Genomic DNA, 21416 nt, shown 5'->3' on the forward strand with positions numbered 1-21416 from the left:
ACAGCACCTGACTGATGATAGCATCCTGAATTAAAACAATGTATCATTCCCCACGAGGCAGAAATTACTTCCATTTGGTATCAGACATGGCAAGTTTGTTGCCATTTTGCTTTGATGGAAGTGCAAACAAAAAAAAATATCTCCTGTTAATATGTTAGAAGAAACAGTGAGAAACTGAACTCTTAGGAATGCTGGTTATTACATCACATGATATAATAACATCTATGTTCTTGAGCCTGCAAGTTGTTACCATGCTGGTGCTCTGTGCATGCCCTGGAGAAAACACGGAGCTCAATCCCTGTTTGCTCTCAACAGTGCACTCTAGCAGTGAGGAAGAGGCAGATGGAGGAGAAGAGGTGATCAGAGAGGCTCACACTCGAGGGCTGGAGTCTGCACACACAGCAGCACTTGCTGCCTTCAGCAGAGCCCCCCAGTGTCCAACAACTTTAAAAAAAGACAATGAAGACGAGTCCTACTTGTACCCTGTGTCACCACCTTCAGCAAACTACCACCTTTATGGACAACTTTCCTAGCTACAGAACAAAACCACTTCTGCTTCAAGCCAGAAAGAGATTACCTATTGGAAAAAAGCTTATATAAACAGATAAAATCGCTTTTTCTCAACTTTTCAACCACGTTAAGAAAATCACCACATAAGCACTGATTAGTCTTAGCAGCTGTTTTTGGAATCACATTATTTTAATTCACAGTAAAAATGCAGATGAGCTAAGCAGATTAAAACATTAGAATGAGCAACACTCTGGCCACCTGTCCGCATAATTTGTGTAATTACATTTTGCAATCACTCTCTCATAGCATGCAGTGCTTAAAGACCTGCTAGTGCATTCACAGAAATATCACCTTTCCCAATGAACTGCCAGCTGAAAAGTCATGAAAGCGCTACACAAATCCCACATAACCAGCAGGCTGACAAACTGGTGGCTGTAAGAAGTGTCCTGCAAGCACAGGACAGAATGCAATTTCACGGGTCATTCAAATGCAGACAAGTGCAGTAGAAGATGAATTTTGCTTACTTTGGTTCGCCTATCTTGATACCCGGGTGTTGTGTGTAGGCATGGGAATGTGTGCTGGGAGCAGATTTAAATGCCATGGGACAGATAGGACACTTGTAAAAGACTTCACAGTGACAACCTTGAATATGAGACTTGAGTGCCGCCACGTCAGAGTACACAACATTGCAGTGCACGCAGCTGCGGAGAGAGTGGAGGAGAGTCAGTGCAGCCTGCCCTGAGCAGTGCTGGACATAATCAACACGGATTTTCAAGCAAAGGGAAGAGAGAAACACACATGGATAGCAACTGGATAAAACTACATTACTCTGTCAACTTAAACAACCCCGGAAGAATCAACATAACCAGTGATTTGTGGATCACAAAGTAAGGGGAAAGAAATTTCACACATTGTCATTTGAAAATCTAAGAGATATAAGGTCAGAACATGTTTTTATGTTATTACAATAAAACAGAGAGAAGGGTGGATAGACAAATACTCTACTGATTGCAGAAAAAATGCTTAAATCCTCTGCAAATTTGGAAAGAGATTTTCCAGAACGCATTTTTATCACATGCAGGGCATTGTTTAAAGTACACCACAGCAATTTAGAAACAATCACCAAATGGAAAACCAGTAAGGAAAATATTTTCACCATTTCCCTTGTTTAGATTTAATGAAGATATACTGGTAATGATTTTCTGCACATGTAATCAAATCAGCACTTGGACTGAAACTCAGGAAAACTAAACCAAATCCCTACTATCAGATCAATATATCATATTGGAATTCAGAAGATATTTTTCAAAAACATACTTCTGGCTGCGTCGAAAATTTGTGACCTTTCTGCATCTATTCTAAAATGAAACGATTAAAAAATTCAATTAATGTTAGAACATAAGAATTTTTATACACAATGATCCCCTTTAACGCCCTACATCTCCAGCAGCAAATGCTCCCAAATCAGTCCAAGAACATAGTGCAATCAGCAATTACCTGTCCAATGAGACAATTTCTTACTGATCGGTGTTTTGCAGTAAGACTTTTACAAAGTCTTCAAACGTAGAAGGCCTCCACCCTTCCAAAATTTTAATTTTAGCATCTATCACGGCAGTATGATTGTTGTCACACAAATGTCAATTTAATTTTTCAGTAGTTTTACTGCCCTGATGATAGCAATAAAGCAGGAAAAACAGTTCTACATTGAATTCAAGGATCCCATTTTACTTTTAAAATTTATCACCCTTGAATTTTATGAAATGTCATCCTTCCTTTTTCTGGGCATTTAATTTATACTCTTAATGATACTCATTGAGTTTATACCCATCTAGTCTCTGCTTACCAGTGCATTCTCTAAAGCAGATTATTCTGGTCTTTTTTGGCTCTGTTAAGAGCTTCTGTGCTCATACAGAGCTGAGCACTTCTTCACAGCCATACACAGCATGATGCACTCAGTAACACATCTACTCCTGAGGTTGTCCCTCCGGAGAGCGGGGTGGCATTTTCACCTCCCCGTGCCCACGGCTTGACTTTATTCTCTAGTGATGCCACATAACAACTGATCCTCAGCATCCACCATTGTATATTACACAGTTCCTAAGGACCAAGCGTTCCTCTTGGGGACTGTTCTAACAGCTGCTTGCTTTCACCTTGGCAGGCTGCAGGGAAACTTCAGGCTGAAGTTTTCAGCTGATTCAGTGCAGACAACTAGCCTAAATCACTGGAGTCAAAGGGAACTTCTTGGCAGAGGCCCTTTGGAGAGGCAGGACAGGGTATGCTGCTCCTTAGGCAAAAGTTCTAAGGAGAGGCTGAGGAGGCTAAGGAGGGAGACAGTAACATTCCCAGAGACTGCTTTTGCTTGCCTGGGTCACTTAGTCTCACCAGATCAAGAAATTCTGACTTGATGTGACATGAGATGTTTATGAGACATCTTGAAAAGTTTAGTGACTTAGATTCCCAGTGAAGGGGATTCTGCTGGTGTTACTGGGGCAGGCCAGGAGTCCCTAGAGGTGATTCTGTGTACAAACCCAAGAGACATACATTAGAGGGAAGAGCAGAGGAGTGCAGGAAGCAGATGGAGAAAATGCAGGACTAGACAGGCTACTGCTTGAGAGAAAAGGATAAAAGAAAAGAACCCAAAGAAATGAAAAGAGCTTGGAGTTAACATCAGGCCATGAATTCAAGCTGAAAGCAGAGGTTTGATGCAGTAAAAATGCTTTCTTCCCTTAGGGGACGATTGCACAGCCATCCTGGAAAATGAACTGTGGCACCTTAAGGGTGGAAGGAGCTACCTGCTGTAAGATTTAGAATGGCCTTTTTCCAGGCAGACAGGGTGAAATGGATGTGGTTTTGGAGTGCTAAGCAAAGCTCGAGGTACAGGAGGCTCTTCTGATCTCTTGCTGTGCTGCCTGCCATTCAAGTGCAAGGAAAATGCTAACAGAAAGCATTTGTTCAGTCTTTCAAAACTAAACATTTCTATGAAATGCCTCTGCTCCCCATTTTCTCAGTGAGTTGCCATTACAGGGAAACATAAAAGTCAAAGGGAAACTGAAAAGTAACAAAGGAGAACCAAAAGACAAGGTTGTTTGAGAAAGGCAATTTCCAAGTGATGTAAAGTGATAAAGTCAAGGAATCTTGACTTGCCACAGAAAAGAGAACAACCAGACAGGTGCAGTATGCCCATCAACATCTCAACATTCTGGAAGTACTGACAATGACTGTTCTACCAGAAAGAACAATCTAAAATTCAATGTTTTGAAAAAACTCAAGAAGGTTTCTGAAAACCTGCAATTAAGATAATGCATCTGAATCCTCTAGACTTTATAAACTGTGAAGTCCTGAATCTGGGTTACACCAGATAATATTCTGATTTAATCATATACAAAAGTGGATGCCCAAAACAAAGTAGAATCCTAATGTGTTTATTCCAAAATTTCAGTACTAATAGTACTATTGCCATGACAATCTTAAACCCATGAAGCTGGTATTGTCCAAACAGTGCTTATGAAAATGGAAGACCACTTTAAAAACCATAAATTATACATAAATTGACAGCAAAAGGAATAATTATACTGACCGAAACCCAACTCTTCGGGTATAATGCAGGCAGTTCTTAGTGACATGGGTCTGGAAGTGGACAGATCTGCAGATTGCTCCACATTCAGGACACGTGTATGGAGATTTATGCTGATGAATTCTCTGGTGTGATGCAAAACTGCACTGGTTAGGAAGCAGCATCTGGCAGATATTGCATGTCTTCTAAATGATAAACCAGAATAGATGAGACAAAAGGTTTGGTTCAGCTCTACATAACGTCTTGTGTCAAACACTGCAATACAGCAAATAAAGGTTAAATTTCATAACTGGGATGGGACCCAATGCAGTAGGCAAGTACGAACACAAGCCCTGCTGACAGAGCTGGCAGGTGCTGGTAGCCAGACTGACTGGCATTCTGGGCTACAAAGCTCCTTCCTACACCACTGACCACGGCAGATACACATGCTTTACAGAAATATTACTCAGGTGCCTTCCCAGATTACCTTAATAGTGCAAGGGGCCTACAAACAACTCCAGAATCAAATTATTGCTACTGTCTCTTATGGCTTGGGACTTGTGAACCTCACCAGTGACTTGCAAAGATTTAAAATCAAACCCAAGACTCCTTCAGGACATCAGTATGTTTTTGAACATGTATTTGCACGTTTTTAAGGAATGTTCTAGGAGTCTGGCATATGTAGTGATGTGTACAGTCTGCGAGAATATTGACCAAAAAAAGATCTCCAGATCTGAATTATAAATTATTTACTAACATACGCATGAAGAAATCCTGAAATAAACGCTCTGGGAGCACTGTGGCCTGGCGTGTTTGAGCACAGTCTCCATACAGAGTTCTCCCATGTCCTGATGCAGCAAGATGGCAAAATGCAAACCATTAAATATACAGCATGTTAAGCAAAGAAAACATGCCATCACTGCAATGCAGGTTCCACTGGCATTCCTGCTAGCCCACTACAGTAGTGTTCAGCATGGGTAGATGTACTGCTCTCCTGCAAGCCTCTGCCTGAGTTCAGCTGTCTACAGGGATTTCAAACTGGCACCTGCTTACAGCCTTTGGGATGCAGCAAGGCTATATAGAGACACACAGAAATATCTACTTTGAAATGCCAAATACTTGGCCTTAATTGACCAAGGAGTGCCCAAAAATGGGGGACTTACAGCCTGAGGCTGACCAGAATTGTTTTGGGGTGTTAACTTTGTCTTAAGTTCAGATAAAGGCAATAACCTCTGACCAGCAATAAGTGTCACATTTACTGGGCTCAGTACCATTCCCCAAATCTCTCTTTGGCTATTCATGTATTAACGAGCTGTAATACAATACTGGAGAATCTGGAGCATTATTTGATTACGTAAGAAAACAGCAAACCAGAACTTCTTATTCCAGTAACAGAAACATTTGGAGGTTTCACAGGTCCTTCCAAAGCCTTTGGCTTGCAGGACTTCTGAAGGAAACTGGGATGTGATGCCACAGAAGAGCCACACAACATTCCAGCCCCAGCTCAGAGATCTTCCTGATTTTGCAGCAAGCTGCCAGACTTGTTTGCTAACCCAACATGCCAATAATGCTCTTAGTTAAGGCCCCTGCTCTGCTATTTCAATGAGTACAGAAAATGTTTAATTGTAACTGATTACAGTAGAACAAGAAGCATCTACTGTTAAATTCTGACATTCAGCACGTTTGCTTACCATTTTATTTTGGGCTTAAGGTGGCATTAACTTCCAGTTCTCTCATTCCAACCCACACCAAAATAAAACACAGTTTGTGAAAATCATCACCTGCCTGCATTTAAAGTCAAAGTTTCAGAAAAAAAAAAGGGTTAGAAGGAAAAATGGTGGAGGTGGAAAATAAAGATACACACATACGCTGAGTATGAAGGGAAATAAGCTATGTAGTTTCCATGGGAGCTATGTACTCCTATCTATAACTAAGAGAAATACTAACATTCATTAGCCCAGATTTGCTACCTTTAGCAAGTAGATGAGGGTTTTATTCAGCCAGAAAACCTGTCAGTGAGTCAGGGTTAATACTCCTTTAGCGGGAATATTCCCTTAGGTTAATATTCCTTTAACAGGAATATTAATGGCAATAAAACATTACAGAAAGGTAACAACTTTATAGTGAATGTATTTTCATTGATAAGATTGTTCTACCATTGCTTATTTTAAACAAAACATTCTACCTTTGTAACAGGAGTATACGAGCAGCTACTTACTCATTGGAAACACAAAACTATATATTTTCCATTTCAGGAGCAATTAGATGGGACACTAGAAAGAATAGTAAGCTGCATATAACCTTTTTTCCTATTACTTGTTTGCAAAATCTAAGTGTTTGTTTTTATTCTTTCCTCCTTCCTTCCAAAGAAAAAGTATCAATCTCATCTAACTTCCCTGTCTTCTTCCCCCCACAATAATGGCACTTTTACAGCAAAAAGACAGTGCCAAGCACTAAGAAGGAAAACAAGTGACAGTATTTCTCATCCAAGCTTCTCAAGAGGTAACATCTAATGAAAAGCAGCAACATACTTAGTAATAAATGCCTATACAGAGCATTTCTCCAGGAAACACTACCCCTACAGGATGCAACCAAACTCAGCATAAAAAAGAGTGGCTGCTTGACATATGAAAAGGACTACAAAAATGTGTAATTAAGATTTAAAAGGATATTTCAACAAAGAACATTTAAAACTACATTTATTAAGTGTTCTTTTCAAACAGAGGAACATGGAAATAGCTTCTTTTCCTCCAGTGCTTTGCACTGTTTTTTTAAACCTGCAGCTCAGCAGAGCAGGTTTCCATGAGGAGACACAAACACCCTGACAGGCAGCAGGCAATGCCAGCTGCTCCTGCAGCTCCAGCGGCTTCCCTCCTTGAATAGCATTACCTGGGAACCCGTACTTCTCTCTCCACCTCCCTGCAGCTGTATTTTGACATTCTGTGAACATCACAATTGCTTTCCTTTAGTAAATTACCAGGATAAATAGTATCTAAAGGACTTGTATGGAGAGCAAACTCAGCAGCAACAGGGCAAAAGCACCAGACAGAGGGAGAAAGGGAAGGGCAAAAGCTCTAGTTTACTTGGCCATCAAAAATCCTCACACCCTGAAAGTGAGAAGATCACTTTATCTTTGTTCTTTCTTTTTCAATTTCTATTTTAGCCTCATTCTCCCAAACTATTCTCTGTCCCTCATCCAATTGCTTTGTCTTGTCATCTTCTTTGTTGCTTGCTTTTCCAGTACCAAAACCACCAGGCTTTTGCAAGGTCTACTGAATCTTAGACGGAATGTTACCTAATGGGCTTATTATGGGGGAAAAAAAAATCTATCTACAACCAATAAGCATCAGCAAATCAGTTAGTTAAACACCCTAAGTATTAAGTAGCCCGAGCTGGTGCAGAATATACTCTAATGGTCAGCCATTAGATCCTGTTCAGAACTGCAGCAATGTCTATGGATGGACATGTTCTGCTGAAGAAAGCTCCCTTAGGTATGCACACTTGTAGTATCTTACAAACAGAAATTCACTTGCATGGCATTCCACTTGGAATCCAGGTAATTTCAGTCTAACTCTGCTAGCCAGTTAAAGGGAGGAGCTAAGGCAGAGCCACATAATCAAGGTTATTTCCACATGCAAATCTCTTTACATTACTACCTGTAGTGGTAGGTGCAGTGGAGCTGCTTCATGGTACAGAACAGGTCCTACATGTAGCAAATAGGTCCTGACGGGAACCTGCCTGTGCTCCTAGGACTAGTGCATTTTTTTCTTAACTGCAGGACTTAAAAATCTTTAGCCTGTCCACTGTTGTGTGATTCCCAGGAAGACTCCTGGGGCATTCCTGTCTTGAGCATGCTTGCAGGTTTTCAGCTTCCCCTGCAGCAAGAAGCTGGAGCACTGAGCTCACCTGAATGCTTTGAAACACACCAGAATCCCTTTTAATTGGCACACCCCAACAGAGATCCAACCATATAATTTAATTAACCACCTTCACTCTGCCAGGATTATAAAATACATCGCACACTGATTAATATTAAGTTTTATTGAATGACGTATTTCTTTCAGGTCAGGCCACATACATTAGTAAATAATTTTATGTTGAACTCATTAGCATTTGTAAGAGGAAAAGAAACCCAACCAACTAAACCAATGATCACACAGAAAGGAAGACGTGCAAGTGAGAACAGCACTTTGCACTTTCTGAGGAAGAGCTGAGGCAAACAGCAGCATTCCTGTCAGTAGTCAGTGTGCCATTTGTCACTGCCTGAGTCCCTCCCTGCACGTGAGGGGAATGCCTCGCTCACTTAGGGCACTTGGTGAAAACGCTAAAACCTGAAGACCAATCTAGAATGAATCACTTAAAGCTATCATTCAGGTTGAATAGACAGGCTGTTAATGAGGGTGCCAATTAAGTGGATTCCACAGGCTAGTCAAATTCCAAAGCACAGACAGAAGCATTAACATATTATTAGTAATACCCACGATTATTTTCTCTATTATCATGTTCAGCTGTAAGAAAGTTAATGCTAAATTTTAGCAAAAATATACAGTATCAATTTCAGACTTCAGGGTCTAAAAAGATTCTAAGTCTTATTTGAAAAGTGTTGACATTCACTATGTAAGTGCTTGCAAGACTTTCTGTGGTTTTCATTTATCATTTTAATCACAGAGGTTCAGATAATTAACAGCTAAATGAAAGTAAAAACATATCCAAAGTCTCCTAGGCTTATAGATGAAACATTGGAATGTAAACATAGGATACTCTACTTGTCCACTTGTGTCTGCGGCCTGCTGGAAATGAGTTGCAAGAGATGTCTCATCTTGGAAAACTTCATTGCACTCCAAACACTTTAGACTATGTCTACAGAGTTTTGATGGATCTTCGTCTAGCGGCATAGCTGGAATGACAGGAGAGCTCGCGGGGGCCGAGATCACTGTCCCAGTTAAGCCAGTCTGGATCTTTGTTACGGAGTGCGTGCCAGCTCCCCCTGCGCTCTGGAGCATGGCTGCAGCAGTATTGCTGGAAGGAGATGCTATCATTTGATCTGCTGGGACTGGTTTTAGGATCAGGTGGGAACACTGCATCACGACGCCTTTCTCCTTGTGCCCACGAGCGTGGGACAGGAGACTACATTTATTGTAGAAAACTAAATTCTTTGTACAATGATTACAAGTCACTTCAATTCGCACACTCCTCCTGTCATAATGCTGGGTCAGGCTCTTCTCGAGAGCAAACGAGTCGCCACACTCCAAACACTTGTAACCTCGTGTTGGTAGCGTGATTCCGGCATTGGCAGGGGGACTAAGGTTTGGGATGTAAACTGGTATGGGATTGACACTGCTCAGCACCTTATTGAATGCTTCCACTACAGAGCTCTGTAGAGATGACACCACCTGCACTCGAGACACTTTTTTCGAAGGCTGGGAGGCGGCTGCAGAAATTATTGCCTGCTTGATTTGCTGCTGGGGTTTTGTTAGCACTTGGCGCAGTTCAGAGGTGGTTTGAGCACCCTGAGGCAAAAGGTTAAGGTTGGCAAGATGGACTGTCTTTGGCACAAGTTTGGCACTGGCAAGGCTGGATGCTGGCACCACGACCGTCTGCTGCTGGATGGCGTTGGCAGCTTTGATAATGGCGCTGCTGGCGCTCTGCACGGACGCAGCAGAGATGACAGTGGCTTTCACTGTGGTGTTGTTAGCCAGCTTCAGATTGATCACTTGGGAACCTGCAGTTTTCACTGCCGAAACGGGCAGGAAGGCAGTAGCCACGGGTTTGATAGTCACCTGTTTGGGGGCAAGTTCTGCAGATCCAACTGCATTGGTGACAACGGAGGACTGCAGAGGAGCTCTGGGAGGAGAGGAGAGAACGGCAGCGGAAGTCGGTGAGGACAGGAGAGATGTCATGGAGGTTACCATGGAAGCACTCTGCTCTGGCTTTTTACCAGAGTCCAAATCAACTTCTGGCAACACTCTAGTAACAGTTCTCTTGATCTCCCCAGAAGAAGTCTTGATGGTTTTTATGCGAACCTTAGGAATTGCTGGTGTTGACCCTGCGGGAGAAGACGGAGACCCTTTGCTACTATTCTCACTTGAGACGCTTCTGGGACTATCGGGCGGTTTGACGGACGGCTTCTTAGCACCATCAATGAGACTCTGAGACTCAGGAGATTTTTCAGTAGCCCGGGGACTTTCACTCATGTCTTTTGGTAATGGAGAAGACTCTCCTGAATTAGACTGTAAATCCTTACTGCTATCTGTAGCTGCCTTTTTAGCACTCAGTGCTGCGATTGCAGCAATGCAGGACGAAAGCTTTGCTGATGACTTCGCTTTGGACTGGGAAATGCTGGCAAGATTTGTGTCACATTTTTCAGTACTCAGTTTTCCATCAAGTACCCTGTTTTCAAGAAGCTTCTCAGAATTGTCTTTTAGTAACTTGTCCTCTGTTTTTCGAGTTTTAAAAGGCTCATAGACACCTAAATTCACGGAGCTTGTCTCTGTCTCTCGTTTACCAGCTTTGTTTTTATCTATACTACTTGAAACAGTGATTCCAGATTTAATTAAGTTCTCCCCTCCAAGTGCCTTTAGTTTGTCATATTCCTGCTGCGACAGAGATCCTGCCAAGACATTTGCTCTGAAATTTGCACGTATTTCCTCTTTATCCGGGGGGTCATCCACCTCAATTCTCTCATCATCATCAAATTCTTCCGCACTTGATATTGGGCTGAACTGGTTGAAAGCTGAATCCTTCAGTGTAGTTTCAGAAGCTGACCCATCATCTTTAAGTGATTTCCCTTCATCTTTAGTGTAACTCTCAAGAGCTGCTGACGTTAGAAAGCCATTGTGCAAGCTATTGCCTGTGGAATGGTGGCCATCCTTATCCAGACCTTCGGAAGAATCAATAGTACGCACATTTTTCACAATGACGCTCACCCCAACATCAGATGATGATGGGACGTGGGAGTCTTCATCTGCGTGAGCATTTTGTTTTATGTGGCTTTCGTGGTCGTCATGTCCAGATTCAATAGCTGCTTTGGGATCTACCATGTCTGGTATGTCAAAGGCTGCAAGAAGGTCATCAAAATCTGGGGTCTTCATATCCCCCATGGCCATGTATTTGATTGTAAGCAAATCTGTAAAATAAGCAGAAAGTCATCACTTTAAGCTCTAGTAGCCCAGTCTTATACAAAACAAGCGTTTGTTCACATCTGCCATGCAAATAAGTGCTATTTCACTTCTGAAGTAATCTTTTCAGAGATTATACATTGCAGAACAGTGTCCAGCTGTACAGTTGAATTATTACACCAAGAACTATAGTAATTTATAAACTCCACAGATAGTCACCTGGCAATTTTATTCTGGGCCCAAATTGCAGTGACCTTCTTCCTCTTCCCTCTCCTACACTCACTCCTATCCTCACCCACCCAGACTGCAAAATACCTGGACATGCATAAAAATAACACAAGACACTTGTAATTTCTCTTAAGTCATGACTTTCCTTAACAGTTGCACTATTCATCTGAGGAGTCTTCTTGAAAATAATGACGTATAATAATGACGTATAAAGTAATAAACATCTGTAAGACTTAGGTATTCATCAACACTGGCTACCTGGAAGTCACTGTGGACTATGAGGAGGCAACTTTCATAGGAAATTTTCAAGAGGAAAATTTTTAAAGGATACTGGAATAGACACAGACATTTCATTAGACAGCTGCAAATAAATATAGAAGGGTTTGGAAATTTGTTTACACAGTTCACTTAATGGTTTTGGGCCCTTTGTCTAACAAACTCCTTAATAAAAAAGTAGATACACGCATAGAATCAAAATCACAAAGCAAGTTTCTATGAAGATTAAATGGAAAAGATTGCAGATATCAAAGCATATCAAATCCATGTAAACTGACAGAAAGCTTTGACACAGTTTCTTATAATCTGGGATACTAATTAATTGCATTCTGGTTGTACATCTGTCCATAGGTGCCTTTTTACAGTTGTTGCATACACTCAAAAAGAGCTAGATAGTCTTCCTAGTCTGAAATTTCCTCTAATTACATATCCTGGAGTTTAATTAACATTTACCCATATCAATGAAGGAAGGCCTGCTTACACACTTAATTCCTCCAAGTATGTTTAAGATCACAACAGCAGAGGAGACACAGCTGTCCTTTACTGAGAACTACTGCTGCCCTTATCAAGAACTTCTCTCATTCTTCTAACTTTTCAAGCAACCAAAGTTAAACAAAAAGGGAGACAAACATGATCAGTTGTGATACATAAGGAAGAGTAGGTCTAACCTGGCCATTTTATTAATCCGTTCCTCAATATTCTAGGGCATCCATCTTAAGATTCAGTATATAAACTATGTTTCCACCACAACTGCCAGGACTCTGTAGCCCTATTCCTCCCCCTTTTTTTTTTTTTTTTTTTTTTTTTTTTCCCCTCCACAAACCTTTTAGTAACTCTTTCCTTTAAGGATAAAACTCCGCCTTTTATCCACTATCAAAATCAACCGACACCTTGGCTGCCAGACGAGCTGAGTCTATTCCTTCTCTCGGCCAACATGATGCCTTGTAAATACGTCAGAAGAGGAAATAAGGCAAGCTCCTGGTTCCCTAGGAAATCATGATTTTCCAAGAACTGGAATTTCTTTGAAAAGTGCTCTGAGAATGCTTGAGAAAAGTTATATAGAAAACCAGTTTATTTAAAAATTCAAGCATTACTTTGCTTACTTATCATTCGATGATAAAAGTAGCAAGGAAAAAATCTGGATATGGCCAATAGAATTACACAGCTAGGGAGTCACAAAGCAGTGAGGTGAAATGCTTCTGGCTTCTGCTTTTCTGATGGTGGTTGAGAGAACTTCGGGGAAGATAACGAGTTTTAAAAACTTAAAATAACAGATTCTTCATATAACCTTACTACATGGTTTCCCTGAATCTCTTCAGTCACAACACCCACCCCTGTATCTATCTGTGTGTCAGCATCCTACTGAAAGTAAGTTCTGGGGCTGAACCAGCAGTGGTTTATTTGTGCTCATGCTTTCCCAAAGCATGTGTGCATGACTTCCTATGTTGTTTTTTCTTTGGAAACACATCTCCTCAAATGTTTCCTATTACAGCATGAAGAACATGGCACAGATTTTAGCCGAAGCAAGGCACTCCTTGTCTGTTCCACTGCCTTGCTTTTCCCAGTCAGCCTTTTTACTCCAGTTCACCTGGTACCACATTCCAGTAAAGCACTCACTTGGGGAATTATGTCAAAACAAGACCCAGACCATGAGAACTCTCTTCTGATAGCAGAAGCAGCAAGCAGGACAACACGACTTAGAAGTAAACAGCTGTTTCTGAAGAACTTTTTGTTTTACTGCATGGAATTGTTATCACTCCTCCTCAACCCCTCTATCTGTACCTGTTCCAGGTGGAACAACTCTAGCCATATGAAGAAAAACAAACCTAACCTTTCATGCTCTCTGTTGAGATGGGGGGACACACCAGAGAAACACACACATTTTTTCTTACTTTCAAAATCAGATTTATCTTGTAGCTCTGGCTTCAGGACACCTGCAGGCCCAGCATTCTCCACAGAAAGACCAAACTGTCTAGAAGCTGTTGCTGAGATTAAAAGGTGCTTTTCTGAGTAAGGCCAAGCAATTGTAAACGCTCCAATCAGAATCATTCTGGGGAAGTTCAACAGCCGAATGAAAACAAGGAAATGGAATAACCTGGCAGCTCCCAGCTAGGTCCTATCTCTAAACTGCTCAGACCCCTAATCTTTGTCTATCAGGTACAAGAACAGCTTCAAGCTTTCCAGAAATGGCAAATAATCCTCATCCCTTCCCAATACTTTTCTAATTAATATTTTCTATGCATGAAGTCTTCTATAATTTCTGGATCACAAGCATGTTCTCACATGCTCACTTTTTTACTCTTTTATTTAATCCTTAACCTTTGAAGAACCAACCAACTCTTCCTCCTTGACACTCACCTTCCTGTTCATCCAGATCATCCAAATAGCTAAACCACAAGTCTAACAACTTTATATAATTGCTTTAACTGGACCAGACCATCTTTTCCATCTTATTGAATTCCTACCCTTTGCCTTCAAATCCCACCTAAATATCTAACTCCTTGCTTTTGTTCAGACAATTACTCAGCTTCAGTTCCCTCAGCAGCAAATCCATTTGTTATCAAAGGAAATAGGAAAACCAGCAAATTTAACCTTCCTCTACCTATGGCATTCACATTCTTGTGACTACATTCCTTTATCTGCCCTAAACTCTTGTTTGCTCTTTGTCCTACATACGTTTGAGGACTGCGCACCCTGTAGGATGGAGATGTTTTCTTTTGCATGTTCTTCCAAAACCACCAGCATTCTTTCCAGTTTTGTGAAATGAGAACACTGAGAGAACACTGAAAGACCTCTTTTCAGGGTCTGGCACGTGGCAGTGTCTTGGTTCTGTTATAGCCACATATAGGAATTAGTCTGTTACTTCTACTGATTCCCAGGCAGACACACTATTCCAGAGCAAAATTCCAGTAATCTGGAATAATTACTCCACTTCCATACAAGAGTAATGATGCCTAAGTAACATCAAGCTCATTCTGAAAGAAAATGCCTACACAGGGAGCAATGCCAGCCTAACCAGCATAAAACCATACTTTTTTTGGGTTTTGGTTTCTGTATTGTTGTGACAAGAAATTTCATCAGGTAGAGAAGACATAAGGGATTCAATCAAAATTACAGTAACATATATCCTAATATTAGACAAACTTCATCTTAATACACAGATTATGAGCAGTTCATTGGTTATTAGTAATTATGACTTACACTTCCAGTCATCTGCTCTGAAAGCCAAGCGTTGTAAAGACAGACAAAGCAATATGCTAATCTAACCACAAAACCTTCTTCAGGAAATGGAAACCACATCTCCAATCACAGCCTTGCCTGGTTTGACATACTCAGCAGGCAAGTGGGATGTGCAAGAGGCCACTTCAGCCACAGTCAGCAATGGCTCTCATGCTCATATACATAATGAACAAGTTCCTTTTCACTGTCAAAGGGCCTATGACCTGCTACTGTTGCAAAACCCAGACAAACACCCAGTTCCACAAATCACGGAAATTCCTTTTGTAATATGCAAAGTAATTCTTACCCTAAGAATTTTCGATTTCTTAGGGTAACGGTCTTATTTAGCATCCACAGCTTCAGTAAGGTCATGCTTATTTAGCATCCACAGCATCAGTAAGGTCATGCCAGTCCTAATGTAAACATCTTTGTGAAGTATGGGGTGTTTAACAGTTAAAATTTATCCCAAGAACCTACTTTTTCTATATGATACACCATATCCACCTGCCTTCAAAAAAGGGGAAAATCCAATTTGCTTCCATGCTCAAGACTCAATGAGTAAAAGACTTAATCCACCATTCTGACAGCCAAAATAGTGTTACTTGTAGTTTATGACTCCTTAGGAGCCTCATCTTGCAGTCCAACACATCAGTCTTTGAACTGGGTATCTCAGGTTCTCTTTGGGTATGAGAAAACAAGACGGGAAAGAGGAGGGGCATCTTCTGGAGTCTGAACCACTCCTAGCACAGTTTGAAGAGAACCACACGCAGCTGGTTCAAAGTTCATGACAATCAGCCTTTGGCTGGTAAAAAGAACAGGGATGTTTCAACACATGAGCAAGGAATCTCCTTATGCACAACATGGGGCTCAACAGGCCATCCCCAGCTACAGCTGGCCACATGAAAACTGCCTGTACTTATCAAGAGATACAGGCCAGGGTTTGGGTACACCTACTTCCCAAATCCCTCCTAAAACAGAGATTAATTCCTGAAAAGCAGGGAAATCTACATACCATTCTTTTTCTAGTCTACTTAGAAATTAATTACAATCATGGCTTAATTTTGTACTTCTATATGCAAAATAGGCTGGGGCAGTACCATGTGAACAATTCGGATGCGCAACAACAGCGAAGAGAATGTTGAGATTCCCAAACTAATGCAGACTGTAATGACATTCTAAATGGTACAAGCTTCCCACCTCTTTCCTTTAAGGTACTTTTTTTTGAAGTGGATGACAATTGTGGCCCAAGCACAGCATGAGCAGCTGAAGCCTCTCAGGGAGCTCTCCCAGACAGGGCCCATCAGGGCAACAAACAGGCCCGAGAAGATTAGAGTCAAGTTTGGGTTTTTCTGAACGTATATTCCTGGTACTCTGCTGCATATTTGTATTTTAACACATAGGCATATGGCTAGGAAAACAACAATTAGTCAATTCATTCCAAAGGGACTTGGAATGTGATAAATCCTTACCCTCATTCTGAAGATCAAATAACTGAGGCCAATGCAAAATGAGATCCTGGATGCTGATACAGAAGACCAGCCCTCCAGCATTAGCATTTGCTGCTGGAAAGCTGGCCTGCGTGCACAATCCAAATCTCCTGATGAAGAGCGTTTACAGATATTACTAGACTGAAAAAAGATAACTCGCCAAGAACACTGCAGACTCCATCTATTCAGTTTTCTCATCTTACAGCCACCAAAAATCCCTGCAAATTCAAAATCTCCTTTGCTAAAAATAAAAATTCATAATACAGATAGCATTCAAAAACCCAAACAAAACAGATTCAAGGAATTTTGTCACAATCTAAGAACTTAAAATTTTAAAGCTGCCTCCTATTCTGGCAGAAGGAAGAAAAATCACAAAAGATGCTGTTGTGTAATATATGAATTTTAGCTGACACTTGGAAAAGAACATGCATCCTCATCAGGAAGAGGTCCTATTCCTATCATGCAACAAGAATTCCTGTTTGCAAGCATCATTCTGCTACAGACGTCTATAGTCAAATATAGACCCTCTGCATCCCCATGCTGAAGAACAGGAGCAGGAATCAGCACAGTGATCTGTCCGGCATTTTGCTCTGCCACAAGCTATTCACTGCTCTATCAAACCTGAAAAACAACACATCACAGCTGCAGTAAAGCTCACAAACCCAGAATTTCAGGCCAAATGTTAGCATGTTATTTTCACTTTTCTACAATTAATAGCTCAGTGCCTTACGTAATCTACTGCAGTCAGAAACAAAAAGGTTCCCTTGTATTGTCACCCTGCCTCAGCAGCCAGCACACAACTTACCCGGTATCCACAACCTCTCAAGGCTTTTAGGACTGTCTATTCTGCTGAGCACAGAGGAAAGGACCCACATTTCACACCACAACAGAGTATTCCCAATGTTCTGCCTCCATATTATCTTGATTGTAGGTTACCAAACCAGCTAACACAGCCAGGACTGGGAAGATTTTTAAAAAATCACGCTGGTTAGGATTCTAGAGTTGCTGATTTCCTGTTATAGGAAGTAACAGTTCTAGCAAAAGAATCCCCCAGGCAAAATAGTGATCCACTGTGCACGCTCTAACAGCCTTTGTTCTTCCCTTTGCTGGATTCATTCCTGCTTCCTTCTCTCTGTCCCTCTCCCTCTCTCTGAATCCTTCAGATTTCACTATAAGATAAAAACGTCAGCTCAAATCTAAGTATACATTTTGTATTTTCTACTTGAGAAAGAAGTACTAAAAATTCTATCCATTATCCATTGCTTTGAGTTAAAAGCAGTCACCCCTCTGCAGTTGCTGCACTGCCCATCCGGTTTCCTATGTACAATATTATAATTCACACCACTGGAGCTCCATCCAGCTCCCCAAAATACATCTTTCCACTTGGCTGCTGCAAAATTCTCCCTAGGTTACAAAAGTTTAAGGAAAGCCATCCATACTATTTCTTTTGCACAGTTTTTTTCTCTGTAGGCGATATTAAGTACATGTTTAACACTGAAGAGCTTAATTAAAAACCCAAGTATTGGGTCACTGAGATGTGGTCAAACAACAACGTGTAAATAATCAGACAGCAAATTCTGCATGTGTGAGTCTCTTAATACAGCACAGAACAGCTCCCTGCCACAACTGGTCGGCAATTCACGATTGTCATTCAGAGGCCTATTCTGTATCACTACATTGTGAAAAAAAAAGTTTATCTGGATATATTTCAATTAAAATATTGTATTTAGCCAAGATATCAGTAAGTCTTTACAAATAATAGCTTTAATCCTTTTTAAACTGGAGGACCTTAACAGCATTCCTTCATTAACACATAAACAATTGTCTCTTTCCTAATGTGCCAAGTGTGCAATCAGGATGTAACTCCACGCTATTGTTCTATTCAGCCCAAACCACCACGTCTCACCTTGTGAACCTTGACCTTTGAGGGATTTTTTTAGCCAGTGCTCAGTTACTGCCACAGCCGCATTACCTCTGCAAACACCAAAGGGTTAAAGGCAGCCCCAATCAATAGGCCTACAAGGAAAAAAAAAAGGGAAAACGAGTATGCCTTACAGCATCTTTTCAATGCTTTTATGCACAATTCTACAACAATATTGTTTCCTTCTGGCCTTAGAGAAAGGCACAGTAACTCCCCCCCCAGTTAATGTTTCCTAAGGAAGCAAACCACAAGACAGCACCCTGTAAATAAAACAGCATGCAAAGCATCCTCAGTCACAAGCATATCTACAATTACAAATAATTCAATCAATTTTATTTAGTTTAATATTAAAATAGACTGCGTAACCAGTGTCCCACCCTTGCAAAGCAAAAATTTTTTAGTAAGGGTCATAAATCTCAGCTCTTGCCCATTCCTTAAGCATAAAAAGGCACGAAAAGCCAAAGTAATCTCAGTTACTGCAAATATGTACATTTACATACAGAACCCTTTATGACTACGTTAGCCACATACCAGTGCTGTGTGTCTAAAGTGTGCATTCACATACTGTTTTGGGATGGTATCTTTCTGCAAGCTCCTCTGCTTTTGGCTGCCATGAAGGGAGGAAGCTATCCCAGTGTAGTAGCTCAGTGACTGCATTGTGTTCAGGAGCTGATCTGCCTCAAACCAGTTCCAGCCGGTTCTGGTCACCCTACATAAAAAGCTATGGCAACCCTCGCTGAGTTGCCAACAAGACCCTGAAAATCGCAGGGGCTGGTTTTTGTATGGCGTGGGGCCGGCACAACCCTGTGCCCCGGCTCCCCTCTTGCCCGGCCCACGCGGCCCCTGCTCCCCGGAGCCCCCCACACGGTCCCTTGCTCGCCTCCCCCACTTACCTCCCACAACCTGGCTGAGAGCTGTGTGTGCGTGCCTGTCTGTAGCTAACAAAGAGACCGCAATAAAAATCCTCATAGGATCTCTCTTGCAGCACCAGGCACGCTCGGCCACAGCCCTGGGAGACAGGCTGCTAACCCGGGCTGCTGCCCCTCTGCTCCCCCAGATGAGGGGTGGCTACTCACACACGTCACATCTGCCCTCTCATGCCCACGGCCATGGGGTGCCCGATCAAGGGCTTCTCCCGTCTGCCCTCCCCACTCCTCCTTCCATCTGGGGCCGCCCGAGTGGCATTTTCTGTGCTCTGAGAAGCATTACTATAGTGTACCCACAAATGCGCCTCCCTCCCCTCAATAAATCCATTTCCGCAGCAGCAAGATGCCTACAAAATAGTTCCTTTGCCCCCTCCTCGCAGCACCGACTTGGCTGCTACACAGATTTTTTTTTTTTTTTTTTTTTTCCTTTTGCTATTCGACTATGCTGGAGGCCTTGAGAAGCAGCGAGCTGCAGCCCCACGGCTGGGCAGCCCCCCCGGCTTGCACCCGCCGGCTGGGGAGGCCCGGTCAGGCTCTGCGCAGCTCCCACCCCGCAGAGATTGTGCGGACCGACCGCCTGCCCGGCCCTGCGCCTCTCAGGCGATGCCTGCCCAGGGTCTCAGCCCCTTGCGGTGCCCACGCCACTCCGGGGGTCTGCACCCACCTGTGCCCGTGGCCGCTCTGCTCCTGCCCGCTCCCCTTCACCTCGGCCACGCAAGGGCCTTCCTCCTGCATGGCTGACAGGCACCCAGACCGAGACAGCAGCCACCCCGCTCCTCTTGGCTACTCACCCTTGCTCTGGGAACACCAGTAACCACCTCCGCCTACGCGCTGAAACCCCCTCCTCTCGCAGGCTGCGGGAGATGCTGCTCTGCAGGGCTCCCTCCGGGTGGGTGGGCGACCCCGGCAAAGCCCCTCTGCCCCTGGCTGCACCTGCAACTGAACAGAGGTCTCGGGCACAACCCTGCACCCCTCCCTGCGGAGACACCTTCTTCGCATCCCTCATCCCCACCCCGTTCTGGGGAGAACCACCATGTTCTTCCGCTGCCTCGGCCCGTCTTCCCGACACAGGCTGTTGCGGCCGCAACCGCGGCCGGCCCTCCCTCGGCCCCTCGGTCCGGGGGGCCGCTCCCTCCTCCGGGCTGCCGCGGCCCCGGGCACCTCCCCGCGGGTCTGCGCGCTCCCGGCCCGAATTGGCTCTGTCCGAGCGGGCCTTGCGAACCCTGGGGACGGCCGGGGAGGAGAGGCCGTGGCCCCTTCGGCGGCGGGGGAGAACGATCCGCCCCCGCCCGGCCGGCTCGGAGCCGCCAGCCTGGGCAGTCCCTGCACGGGTGTCCCCGCGGCTCCGGCCGCCGCCGGGCCGGGAGGAAGCGACCCCATAGCATGCAACCTCCGGTCCCCATGCGACACACCTGCTGCGGCCGGAGCCGGCGGGCTCGGGCTGGGCTACGGCCCGCGGCGCGGCCCGGCCCCGCGTCGGAGGAACATAATGGCAGGAGGCTGCGGGGCTGGGCGGTGGGGGTGGGGGTGCTCGGCGGCACAGATGGGGAGACGCTCCCGTGTGATTCCGTGTGGAACGGCTCCCTGGAGAGTGCCGGGGGCGGGGAGGCTGCGGGGCCGCCGAGCGCCGCGGGGCCGGGGCCGGGTCGCGGCCTCCCGCAGCCCGGACAGCTCGGGGGGCTTTCCGAGCGGTGCCGCAGGGCAGAACCGCGCCGGCCGCCGGGGCCGATCTCCCCCGCGTCGAACCCGCGTGCTGTGGGAGACGCTGCCCGGGGCCCGCCGGGCTCTCCCCGTGCCCGAGCGCCTCAGGCCTCGAAGGGCAGCCGGGGGAAAAGCCTGCGGCCGCTGCTCCGATTGCAGGCCAACAAAGGACGGGAGGAGCCACACGCTGCCAGCTCTGGCGGTTCAGCGCCTCCGCCGGCGCTGCGGCCGCTGTGCCCGGGCCCGGCCGGGGTCATCCCCCAGGTCCCGGGGCGCGGCCGGGAACCGTGTCCCGGGGCGATCCTGCCTCTCCTCCCACACCCCGTTAGCCGGGCACTCTCGGACCCGCCTGCACAGCGCCTGCGGCCCGTGCGCTGCCTCTGACCGGCCGCCTTTGTTGGCTGCGCAGCATCCTGGCGGCATCGCCATTGCTAGGAACGGCAGGACGAGATCCCGCCCTCTCTCTGTTACCACCGT

The 21416-nt window shown here is 44.3% G+C and overlaps 1 protein-coding gene across 5 annotated transcripts in view; it reads right to left on the reverse strand.

Annotated features, from left to right (window-relative positions):
- ZNF532 (zinc finger protein 532) overlaps positions 1–19010 on the reverse strand; it is a 31991-nt gene extending 12981 nt beyond the window's left edge. For 3 of the 5 annotated variants that reach the window (XM_054003272.1, XM_054003275.1, XM_054003276.1), the window contains exons 1-5: positions 18878–19010; positions 18298–18407; positions 8830–11189; positions 4088–4269; positions 1035–1211 (exon numbers count right to left, since the gene is read on the reverse strand). In XM_054003272.1, coding sequence (XP_053859247.1) covers positions 1035–1211; positions 4088–4269; positions 8830–11169 — 2699 coding nt within the window. In that variant the 5' untranslated portion in view covers positions 11170–11189; positions 18298–18407; positions 18878–19010. Of the gene's footprint in view, positions 1–1034; positions 1212–4087; positions 4270–8829; positions 11190–18297; positions 18408–18843 lie in introns of all 5 variants that reach the window. The other 2 variants (XM_054003273.1, XM_054003274.1) reach the window with 2 other exon arrangements.
- Positions 19011–21416: the final 2406 nt, after the last annotated feature.

Source organism: Vidua macroura, chromosome Z, assembly GCF_024509145.1.
Source record: "Vidua macroura isolate BioBank_ID:100142 chromosome Z, ASM2450914v1, whole genome shotgun sequence".
Lineage (NCBI taxonomy): Eukaryota > Metazoa > Chordata > Aves > Passeriformes > Viduidae > Vidua > Vidua macroura.